At 39.2% G+C, this 11,384-nt stretch overlaps 3 protein-coding genes across 3 annotated transcripts; all 3 read right to left on the reverse strand.

Moving 5' to 3' along the window:
• Nucleotides 1-1,348: 1,348 nt before the first annotated feature.
• On the reverse strand, nt 1,349-3,584 carry LOC145903813 (fibroleukin-like). The gene is made up of 6 exons (XM_082991975.1): nt 3,309-3,584; nt 3,112-3,215; nt 2,821-2,917; nt 2,659-2,755; nt 2,363-2,500; nt 1,349-1,753 (listed from the first exon to the last, which is right to left on the reverse strand). Exons 1-6 carry the CDS (start codon nt 3,445-3,447, stop codon nt 1,561-1,563), a joined length of 768 nt encoding a protein of 255 aa, XP_082848101.1. The 5' UTR covers nt 3,448-3,584; the 3' UTR covers nt 1,349-1,560.
• Nucleotides 3,585-4,473: 889 nt separating this feature from the next.
• Nucleotides 4,474-6,241, reverse strand: LOC145903504 (uncharacterized). Its single transcript, XM_082991590.1, has 3 exons — nt 5,707-6,241; nt 5,319-5,417; nt 4,474-5,078 (listed from the first exon to the last, which is right to left on the reverse strand). The coding sequence occupies exons 1-3, from the start codon at nt 6,184-6,186 to the stop codon at nt 4,833-4,835; spliced, it is 825 nt and encodes a 274-aa protein (XP_082847716.1). The 5' UTR covers nt 6,187-6,241; the 3' UTR covers nt 4,474-4,832.
• A 2,508-nt stretch (nt 6,242-8,749) lies between these two features.
• LOC145903117 (ileal sodium/bile acid cotransporter-like) lies at nt 8,750-11,173 on the reverse strand. Its single transcript, XM_082991195.1, has 7 exons — nt 11,088-11,173; nt 10,657-10,792; nt 10,430-10,548; nt 9,957-10,045; nt 9,496-9,591; nt 9,225-9,382; nt 8,750-8,978 (listed from the first exon to the last, which is right to left on the reverse strand). The coding sequence occupies exons 2-7, from the start codon at nt 10,764-10,766 to the stop codon at nt 8,750-8,752; spliced, it is 801 nt and encodes a 266-aa protein (XP_082847321.1). The 5' UTR covers nt 10,767-10,792; nt 11,088-11,173.
• Nucleotides 11,174-11,384: the final 211 nt, after the last annotated feature.

The following is an 11,384-nucleotide window of genomic DNA, read 5'->3' on the forward strand; positions in this document are numbered from 1 at the left end:
TGGTCTTACTTAGTGTTTAATTGGGATATTTCACGGGGACTACAACCAAGAAGAACTTTGGGACATACCCATGTGGAGGAGTGAGATGCGCATTGTGCCACCTGATAAACAGGGCTAATCATCTCATTACAAAGCATGGGCAACATTTTACACCGCAAGGAACATTTTCCTGCAGGTCGACCAACGTGATTTACGCCTTAACGTGTGCGCGCTGTCCACTAGCTTTGTACATCGGGCAAACACAAAGACAACGAATGAACGGACACAAGAACGATATTCGGCACAACAACTAGGAGAAACCGGTAGGAGCTCATTTTAACGAGCCTGACCACAGTGTTGAAGACATGATGGTCATGGTGCTGCAGAAGGTTCAGAAAAGAACAAGACCAGCCAGAGAGACGGCGGAACCACATCGAACGGTTTGACTCTGTCAACCACGGTCTTAATAGAGACTGGGGCTTCATGAGTCAGTACACGCACTAAGATGCCATGGGTACAAAGTGACCAACAGTGATCACCTCTTCGTGCGTTTTTTCTTTCTTGTTTTTAGCGCCGTTACCGCATTTTATTTGTCACGCAATTTCCTGCACCCGAAGTGAAATCAAGCTCGCGAAAGCTTGTGCGAATAAAGGTGTTTAACAGTCAGTCTCTTATCAAAACAGTGCACCAGCAAGTACTGAGAGATATTTCAATATATGCTGAACGCAATTTTTCTTGATACAATCATTTCATGCAGATACAGATGAAGCAAAATCTTGTGGATTGTGCACATTCTTGTCTGAGGTTTCTTACAAAGATTTTAGAATTTGTTCATAAACTGGTAGTAACATTATGCAGGAGGATGGTATATTGTATTACTGTCTACAAAGAAACGAAAAAAATGAACAGGGCTCACTAGATTATATATAATGTCATCCATAATGTAAAGAGGAAACATGTGTGGTTCCACAAAAAAACACAATGTAAAAATTTTAAGCAAAGCAAATGCTCACAAATTTCATGAAAAGTTGAATAAAAGATTTGCTGGGTTCTGTGCTGTCAGCGTGTGGCAACAAAAACTTCGACATATATCCGAGAGGGGGCGCACTTAAACAACTGGAATTTAAATTCCGTTTTATTACTAGTATCCACTCTGTTGGGGTATTGCATTTGCGTGCTATATCCCCGTCCGACAAAAGAGGTTATTTCACCAAAATGTAAAATTATCTCAAAGTGTTGGTGCAAAAACGTGGAAAAATGAAACAAATTGCTCTATCTTGCGTTTGTTTTTCCATTTGCTATCAACTACACTCTATTCTTTTTTTTTTCGACTTTTTTGAAATGAACCCATACACTCTGTTGCTTCGAAACACCATTATTTATTTGTGATAATAGCAACTTTTTGCAAAGTTTTTTTTAAAAAAGACACAAACACTTCGACTTTTCTGGTAAAGAAATTCATGGTCATAAAACTTCTATTTGCTCTGAACAAACTTTGCCCAAAGGTAACCGTGACGCTGAGGTGAAGATCGATGAGCGACCTCTGCCACAGGATGCAAAACCAGTAAATGTTTATGTTGTTCAGTCGCATCGAACTTTCATTGTTGTTTCCTTCAAAGCTTCGTCCTTGCCTTTCCATGTGAACCATACTATGTTATGATAACTTCCTACGGATTTTCCCCATTCTGCATTCAAAGTTGCGTGGGCACAATTACCAAACCACCATCCTCCCCATGCTGTCTCTTGAGAATGGGCGCAATTACCCTGGCTCCATCTGTTGGAAGAAGTTCGCTTGGTTTATTATGCGTTTGTTCTTAGTAGTCTCACAAACTGTCCCATACTTTTTAATTTGTAAAATGTAATTAGAATGCGCACAATGTGACCAAAAAGGGATTTTTAGGTGGCGCAACCGTGGCAACCGTGGCAACCGTGGCAACCGTGGCAACCGTGGCAACCGTGGCAACCGTGGCAACCGTGGCAACCGTGGCAACCGTGGCAACCGTGGCAACCGTGGCAACCGTGGCAACCGTGGCAACCGTGGCAACCGTGGCAACCGTGGCAACCGTGGCAACCGTGGCAACCGTGGCAACCGTGGCAACCGTGGCAACCGTGGCAACCGTGGCAACCGTGGCAACCGTGGCAACCGTGGCAACCGTGGCAACCGTGGCAACCGTGGCAACCGTGGCAACCGTGGCAACCGTGGCAACCGTGGCAACCGTGGCAACCGTGGCAACCGTGGCAACCGTGGCAACCGTGGCAACCGTGGCAACCGTGGCAACCGTGGCAACCGTGGCAACGTTTATAATTCAATACTTCTTAAGTTTGACAATTTAAAACATTGTTTTCCCAATAGTCAAAGAACAATTAAACAGGTTGAACTTACTCGTCATTATCACGGTCTATAGTGCTAAATTGCATTCCGTTCTGTGAGTAAAACGAATTTAAACTGTCACCTGCAGTACCGGTGTATACTGCAACATGTAAACGATAATTGTCCGACTCGTTTTCGACCACAAACAAACTGTAACATAAATGTACAAAGATTATGAACGGAAACTTCGTGGATTCAACTTAAGCTATGCACAGAATTATTAACACAGCACTCTGTTAATAACGCGTAAATGAAAATCTGAATCACGAATGCAATATCTTTGTAGTAAACACAACAACAAACATTACTTGTATTGAGCAAATGCAAATGTTCCATCGAAACCTCGTAAGTCAATCCTCAGTCGGCATCCCTGTGTGCTTGTGATTCTATGGATTTCATCTAAACCTAGAGAACAGAGAACATACATTATATGTGTATTTTTTAGCGTATATGTTTTGCAATATCATTACCCAGCCAGAACTCTCCAGTCAAGTTTCCAAATCCATCTTTGTATTCCTGCCATGTTCTATTGAAATCAATCGATCCATCGAATCGACGTTGAATCACCTGCAATTAAAATCAAATTAAAATTTTTGAAGTTGAACTGCATCTGAAGATAAGGTACATGATGAAATGCTTATTACTTGCTTCGTGATAGTTGCGTGTGAATCTCTTTTTTTTAAATAGCTACTAAACTAAACGACATCGCAGTGATGAGATTACTTTTCATCACGATAAATGCTTTCAAAATGCACCCTTACTGTCCATCCGTTATCGCAGAAAACTTCTCTACAATCACGCAAGCTCTGGTATCCGTACACAGATGAAGTCAAACAGCTCGCTGGAGTCATCATTCGTTCAATTACTGTAAGAAAAACGATTTAAAATAAACAAGAAAGCTGAAAACATTAAGAAAACTGCTTAAGAAAACGTTGACATTGCTTTAAGCTGAACGTACCGCCAATATTTTCCGTCAAACTCTGTTTAAAATGTTTAATTTCGACGCTTAGGTTGTTCCCTAAGACATGTTGTTCTTCAAATTTAACCAATCGCAATCCATCTGGTTTGCGATGACATGGGATATATGGTGTTCCCATTGGTCCGGTTGGACCCCGCCGACTGCTGGCACCTCTTAAAGGTATCACAGCGACATGGGAATCTTTTACGTAATTGCTGCTCTTCCATAAAGTCAGCAGAACACATAGTTGCAAAAATATGATTACTTGGAACAACATTATCTGACAAAAGTTATAAATAGAGGAACAGAGACGAACAAGTAGAGACAAATGAGGCAATAATGACGAGTGGGCTTTAGACAGTCCACGCTTTTTCGACCTGTCAAGTTTCATAAGTGCAGCTGATGTCTGGCGATCGTATATCGTGTACATTGTCATATGCCCAACTCTCATATATTGGGGTATTTATCATTCAAATATAAAATATTGCCATCCTAACTCGTTTTGCGCTGTAAAATGTGAGTTATATTGAACAAATTTTTCATTGTAATCTCTTTTAGTTTCTAGATATAAATCTGACTGACTTCCTTACATCTGCTGATTTACGGACCGAAGGAAAATTGCACAGGGATCACAGCTGCCCGGTTGCAATCGTTGCTTTGCCACATTCCTTCGCCAGGAAGAATCAAAGCCTATAATATAAAGTACTTCCTTAATTGCACCAATAGAATTTAACAACAGATTACTGGACCCCGTTGGAGCAAAGCTTTACACCTGCAACCACACAATCTGTCTAACTTGAAACATTTTGGGGTGCGCTTTAAATGATTCTGGTGAATCCTTTTTTTCAATTCGAAAATATCGTAGCTGTGCTTCTCGCGTTAAACGCATCGTTTTGGAGTCAGAACTTCACTGCAGTATTATCAAAGCAATGTATTTTCGTTAGCAATAAAGTAGGTTACAACTGAAGTTGTATTTCAGTGCCAAACACGTTTTGAACTTAAGTACATTAGTATTTATTAGGACGCAAAACTGTTGCATTAAAACCTAAGTGCGTTTTCACAAGTCTCGAACATCCATAGTTTAATTTTATATGATGATAGGCGAAGATTTGCATGTTTTGTGTTGTTGTTGTTGTAATTGACAGACAAATACAAACGATTAAATACAGGACTATATTAACATGAAAGTAATGTATGATTTAAAACAGAAAACAAATCATAAAAAAAACAGAAAACCACGTTCGCTCATAATTTTCTTAATTTCAAAATAATACTTATAATGTAATTTACTTATCCCGAAACCCCAGTGGTATAAGCTTAAAATTGCAACCAATATAACGATCCTTATGCAATATGTACACGTTTGTTTATCCGTAATTATAAAACAATATAACACATAACGAAAAATGATAATGCAGCACGACCGGAACTATTACGACTTTATTTGGTATGCTCGAATTTATACTTTTACATTTCACAACAAACTACCATCATATTCGCAAGCTTTAGATAAATAGAAATCGCTTAACAGATACAATCGTTCAAGCGTGTTATTTTACGCAGAAAAGCTTCTGTGTGGCCTGTTTCGGTGGAGGTGATGTCCCTCATGTCAAGCAACATCAGCCAGCGGGTTCGGCTTTGATAGTTTCCGGTACGTAAATCTCTGAAGCCAGCGTTCTTGCACAAGAAACGACAGATTTTGACACCTGTGCTGATGACCATAAGTTGCTCGGTTGCAGCAGCAAGCGGTGAAAAGTGTCGTGTCGCTGCCTGGGAGAAAAAAAAACACATTTTACAATTTATTGTCACAATTTGGTTGTAGTCCGAAAACATTTTGGTCACATAGGTTGTTTTTTTCCGCGTACATGCTATTAAGTAAAAGCCAAATTTTCATTCGTTCGGCAAATTCCATGGACAGAAATACAAAATACCATAGCAACGACTTAAACAATGGTTCAAAATCGTTTTCATGAGCACCTATCCATGTTTGCACGCAATTCAACAACCAACCTTCAAACCCTCTGCAGATATTCCTCTCATCCGATATTCGGGCACAACGGAGATGTGACTTCCTTGCCAGAAACCCGTGTTTTCAACTTCTGAGAATTGCTTTTAAAAAGTGAAAAGCTTAAATGTGAAATCTTGTGTAGCAAAGTGTCTTTGCCCGATTCCTATTGTATTACAGAAAGAAACACTTTTGCCTTTCTATCGTAATAAATTGGTATCTCTGGAAGAATGACAATGCTTAGTAAAGGGAACCGGTCTTACACTTTTACCGTTTGCGTGTTCTCTGTTTATTCACTTATTTACAAATCATACAAATTATAGTAATTCTTATTTGCTTGCGAAACTTAAAAATTGCGATTTTTTCTTTGAGTTTACAATTGCTTTATCTTACTTGGATGAGTTCCTTGAACCATTCAGTGTAAGAGCGCATTTTGGAGCAAGCCTGTGGAAACTTAGACTTCATCTCTGCACTGAATGATGGCATTTCCTCGTATTTTCCTTTCGTAATTAAGCCAGAAGAGCACTCGTGAAGATCTGCGGGAATGCGGATTGCGAATCCCCGCGGTAGCGCAAGTTTTGCCGCCATTACAAGCTCGCAGTGCCGGCCCTCGTGGTGGTTGGTGGCAGTCAGATCAAAACAGTGACACGGGTTTTCTAGACGTTTCAAACACCAGAAGAATTCAGTGGCGTGTTGCTTCCGGCTGCGATGATATTGCTCCTCCAAGTAGCGTTTCAGAAATTGCGATCTCAAATCCGAGTTCGGTTCTATGTCCTTGTAAAAATTGAGATCGCACAGTGAGTCGACAAGCAGTGCACATACTTCGGTCCAGTCATCATCGCCAACTATCTGAACCTTGTAGTTCTTCTCCATTACTGAAGAAACTGCTGGGTTTTAATTTTGTATTCAGAAATTCATTAACAACTGTCTACCCTTGCAATTAAAACCATAAGAAAATTACTAACTTAGTTTGCATTCTGGTGGCACGATCCTAATGCATTTTCAAAAGCAAAAGCGAATATAAAATGGCATTATTTCGTGTATATGTCAACGTAATATAGTTAAATCACCAAATTTGTATATTTACATCATGTTAGCATACATAGTTGCTTCGGACTGGATGGTCACTTCTACAATAGCACTAAGCCTCAAACACATTTGCAGGACTGTGTCTTGAAACGTAGTGATAGAAATATAATAATATTTTTTGTAAAGTGCCTACTTTTGCTGTAACTCTAAACGTGCGATCAATCTTTTTAACGTTGTAAGATTTGCGAAATTAGATACTTCGTACTTTACACAATGCAATGCTTCCAAATCTGAATTCCGCTCTCTGCTGCTGTGCAGATTCGCTTTAATTGACATATCCATGCAGCTTATTCTTTGCACCCTTATCTCGCGTCGCGAAAGTGTGGTCTCGTCACTTTGACGCCTGTCAAATCATGACGTTCTTCCTTTAGCTTTAAACCAAGACATGGCTCAGTCAAGGGAGGACAACGAAGCGCTCTACTTGCAAGTCAATAAGTCACCCGGCTAATAACATCATTACAACAACTTGTAAGAGGCTAATATTTTGCCTCTTCTAGCTGTGGTTCGTGACAACTCAGGTAACAAAACTAAGTGTTTGAAGATAACGTACTTTATTTTAAATTTCGTGTGTAACTTGGCGCATAGAAATCTGTAGAACAAAAATGACCACGGAACTCTTAAATTTTAATAAAACGAACAATTCGAAAAGTTGCACGCAAATTTGTTTTTATATCGATAATAGGAAGTAATAAAAAGACCAACGATCGTAATACAGCAACTAGGCAAAATGCTTGGCAACAGTCTCCGACAAAAGACGTTCTATTGAGTAATGCTGTTACTTTTTCTTTGCCTTCGACAATATATGATTCTAAAATGTATTTGTGGGGCATCATGGCTACTATCTCAGATCACTATTGCAACTTTACAATGGGTGAACTCGTGAACTACCGTTTGATCAATAAGCAGCAGTATATGTTTAATTTAATTTGTTTGGGCTTAAAAGCTTGGTACATTTATCCAAGAGTAATGCTGCTTAAGTAGTTCCAAATATATTTGCATTAAGTGTGTATGTTTTCATACAAGGTAAATTTAATGCAGAATTTCTAGTAGGCCCACAAAATGGTTCGACCCTAACGTAAGGTTTGTGTCATTCTGTCAGCATGTTTGATATTTAAACAGACAAGGTTCATTTAACAAAAATAACAGAACATTATTCTACATTTTCATCGTCTTGGTTCCGTCATAAGTGCCTACAGAATCAATACATAAACAACCGTTATGAGGCTTCATAGGCCGTTTGTAGGCATAATACACAATATCTGATATGTACGTGGAAAAATATAACAAGATAAATGAAAACGTCAGTTCATCAACCACGTGGGGGACAATGTCAAGGTCATCTTGTGTGTCCTTAATATGTTCGTACAGACAGGGCCGTCTGCAGCTCTTTATGAAAAGCGTTATTGACTCTATTGCCCGATTTTTGAGTGTGCAGAAATTTTCGTTACCCATGTAGAAATATAGACCAATCATGAACGAAAGTGTTTTTTAAGAAAGAATGACTGCTTTGTTACTACCTGACTATTTTGGAACATTAGTTATTTCGGCCAAAGGACTTTAAGCGGCTGCCAAACCGTAAAAAGCACCAGACGTCCCGCCACGTTGTTCTTCCTGTTGTGCGCCTTCTTTCGAAAAGGAATTTAGCGATACCCAATACTGCAATGGCCTTATTGGCGCGCCTGTTTGCCTGATGGCCAATAACTTTTCCTAAATGTCTCTCCCAACAGCAACTTTGCAGGATTGAGTGGGATCCAAATAAACAGTTTATCATTAGGCTTGAATAAATCCAGAGCCGGCGAATAGCTTGTAGAGTCTTAGTAACCATGGCAGTGTATTTGTGCTAACACAACTTAATACAAGAACATGCGAGCTCGGAGTCACTTGTGTAGGTGACGCTACAGATGCCAACATATTCATCAGGTCTTCACCATCTTCACTGCGATATCCCAAGTCGTTTGTTTTACGTTGTTCAGGATAGATATATTTCGGCGGTATTTACAGGCATCAACGGTATCGCATGTTGAAACAAAACACATCAACAAATCCTTGTTTTGATGTCGGAATTAAAAAAAATTAGGTTTCATAGCATGGAAGTTTTGTTTTTACAAAAAATTAAATAGTCAACGAGGTTAGATATATTATTGTGCCATGCCAGACAAAATTTACTTTCCTAATTTTGCAAATATGTCTTACTTCATTTAGCATTTGAAAAGCAATAAACTAACTATGTCTTACTTAACTATAATAAAATATAATGCAAAGGCAAATATTTATAAATGGAATAGCCATCCAATCAACAAACTGCAGTCAACAAGCAAAGCAGCATGTCAGTTATACAATCTTGCGTTTACAACTTTGTCCCAGTTTTCTTTCCAGTGAGAACACTTGCGACTCCGTCTTCTTCATTCCCAACATCTTCCTCGTTTTCCACCTCTTTTATCGGAACAAAGTAGTTGTATCCAAACTTTTTCATGAGTAGATAAACAACGACAACTACAGCAGCCAGGAAACATTGCACGGTGCCATAGAACAGAGAATAAGCAATTATTGAAACCACAACATTGGGTGGAGAATTTCTGAAAAATAGCGTGAAACATTGGTCCGTAAGAGATGTTCTAACTTCACAAGATTTCTAAATATGTTTTCTTCTCTGTAACCAATTCAATACATGACCCGATAATCTTAAAGGTCCCGAAAGTTGTCAAACTTATTTATTTAAAAAGGCAACTTCCAAGAAGTACTCCAATCGTAAAAGTTAGTTTAACTTCGAATTTACTAAATTCCTTTCATGCGTTGTAAAACCAAGTCAATAAATCTCTCACTTGTATGATAGAAAAATTATATTGGAAGCAACAGGGCAGCTTTGGAACATGATTTCTATGCCGATAGTGCGTCGTTCCGGTTGAGAGAACCCGAGAAATGGTATCCGCGTAGCGGCGTAACCGACTGCGAACGCACAGAACAAGAACAAGAATGCAGACTGTGGAATGGACGAGATGTTAAAAAGTAAAATTTTTGACAGTGCTTTGTTTTACATTCTGCTTGTGAGTATCGTGTTTGACTTAAAGGAGCGGTTTTCGGTTAATGACTTACCCCGGCAAGTTTGGCGTCTGTTTGATTCATCATTCCTTTGATCATTACGAAGATCAACAACCCCCCCATCAACATGGTACCAGTTATTGAAAACACCTGAAGATGAAATCTTGTATTTACTTTGACATACATGTTGCACAAACATTGCCGTTCTTTCGACTATTCATCTCATATGTGCCACTTGTGACCACCTATGTCTGCCTGGCCAACTCACCAAAGAAAAAGGGTTTTCCGTTTGTGGAAACAATGCAGTCACTCTTTTTCATGTTTTAAGAAAGGAAAAATCTACGGATTTCCAAACATTATTCAGCAAAAAATAATTCGATATGTAAACACCGTTATAAAATAGCATTGTAAGAAGTTTTTCAAAAGTCGTGTCTGGTGGCAAAGATCCACCAATGAATTATATTTAAATCATAGGTGAAAGTTTTGTGATACAAACCACTTCCATCGCTACCAACCTTTGTTAGTATTCGTGCTTTGGATGGGAGAAAGTGTTGGACAGCAATTCCTATTAAAATGGGGATAACCATTCCAGCCAAACCGATTCCTAAAAGTAAGGTTAAAATTTTCTAAGAACGCCACTGGATTTGATTTGTTCTGGCGTATGTGTTTCACTCTGTGTGTTCAAATTTGTTCAAGAAAAGTTAAAGTTTTCTCAGGTTTAACCTTAGATTTTATCGGTTCTGAAACTCACGCAGTGACTGTGAAAAATTAGTAGAACACAACACATTGCAAGGGATGGTCGCAATTTAGTCATTTTGGTAGTCATGGCAAAGCAATTCAATGTATGGACTTGACCGGTCTCAGGTCTTTGTATCCCGAAATTGTATGAATGTACCTTGTTTGGTACACTGTGACAATTCCTTATGACATTGTTTGGAGTCAATTTTCGAATGCCCTCAGTTAGCACGTTATATATAGGATATTTTACCTAGCGCTTTGTAGGGCACACGGAGGGTTTCATCCAGTTGCAAAATCGCACTGAAAGCGTAAAGCCACATCGGGATAAATCCGAGCGCCAGAAGAGTGGAGACGGTGGTCATCACTATGCTGAAATATAAAGTTCATATTCTTAAGCACTTGCTTGGTTCTTTATTGGCTCATCAGCAGTATCGTGTATTTGCTAGATGGTTATTGATTTGCGACTAGCTTTTATACCTGAGGTCCATATCTCCGTCCAACCAATAAGTAGCGATATTGCTGTATATTCCACCTGGTGAAGCAGACTGGATTATCATCCCAAGAGCTGTCGGTAAGTTTAGCCTCATCACTTGGCTAATGCAAAACCCCAACACTGGAAATACAATTGATCGATATCCGTGCACATTGTTGAATTACCGCACATAGCTAAGATACCAACATCATGTCCAATTATTACTCGGCTTTAACATAACCGTGTTTAGAGAAATTTTTGACAGAAAGGACTAATCCAGGCCGGACATAGGCAAACTGCGAACCGCAGGCCAATCTGGCCTGAAAGGGGTTGCTGTACATTTGTGTCAGAAAAGTTTATCATACCGCAGCTGTGATGTAGTCGCAGACTTTTGAAAGTAAATTATTCTAAATACGTTAGTTCTGAATTATCTCACGGGGAAGTAGGAGAAGTTGAAGCGAAATTCCAGTGAAAAATTTCTTTGGTGTTTTGATGAAATTAACGATTCCGGAGGTGCTTGTCGAACATCCCAACCCGAACATCACAATAACTGTGGCTGCGCTGAAAAAGATGTAAACTCTTACATTTTGGAATGTGTGTTGCATAAAACAATGAAAAAAACACAGTAAAAACAAAAACCATTATTTCGAAACTTACATCTAGATACAAACCTGTGACCACAGAAAGCCAAGCGCTCAAACGTACCTGCTATCGATGGAGGCAAAACAATACA

The sequence above is a fragment of the Ascidia mentula genome, chromosome 5 (genome assembly GCF_947561715.1).
Source record: "Ascidia mentula chromosome 5, kaAscMent1.1, whole genome shotgun sequence".
Lineage (NCBI taxonomy): Eukaryota > Metazoa > Chordata > Ascidiacea > Phlebobranchia > Ascidiidae > Ascidia > Ascidia mentula.

Coding starts and splice junctions, on each gene's coding strand:
- LOC145903504 (XM_082991590.1), bottom strand. CDS start 6,186: ATGGAGAAGAACTACAAGGTTCAGATAGTTGGCGATGATGACTGGACC. Junction 5,418..5,706: donor GGTTCAAGGAACTCATCCAA/GTAAGATAAAGC, acceptor ACTTTTTAAAAG/CAATTCTCAGAAGTTGAAAA. Junction 5,079..5,318: donor TATCTGCAGAGGGTTTGAAG/GTTGGTTGTTGA, acceptor TTTTTCTCCCAG/GCAGCGACACGACACTTTTC.
- LOC145903813 (XM_082991975.1), bottom strand. CDS start 3,447: ATGGGAACACCATATATCCCATGTCATCGCAAACCAGATGGATTGCGA. Junction 3,216..3,308: donor TTTGACGGAAAATATTGGCG/GTACGTTCAGCT, acceptor TTTTTCTTACAG/TAATTGAACGAATGATGACT. Junction 2,918..3,111: donor TCTGCGATAACGGATGGACA/GTAAGGGTGCAT, acceptor TTTTAATTGCAG/GTGATTCAACGTCGATTCGA.
- LOC145903117 (XM_082991195.1), bottom strand. CDS start 10,766: ATGAGGCTAAACTTACCGACAGCTCTTGGGATGATAATCCAGTCTGCT. Junction 10,549..10,656: donor GACGGAGATATGGACCTCAG/GTATAAAAGCTA, acceptor TTTATATTTCAG/CATAGTGATGACCACCGTCT. Junction 10,046..10,429: donor TGTGCCCTACAAAGCGCTAG/GTAAAATATCCT, acceptor CCTTACTTTTAG/GAATCGGTTTGGCTGGAATG.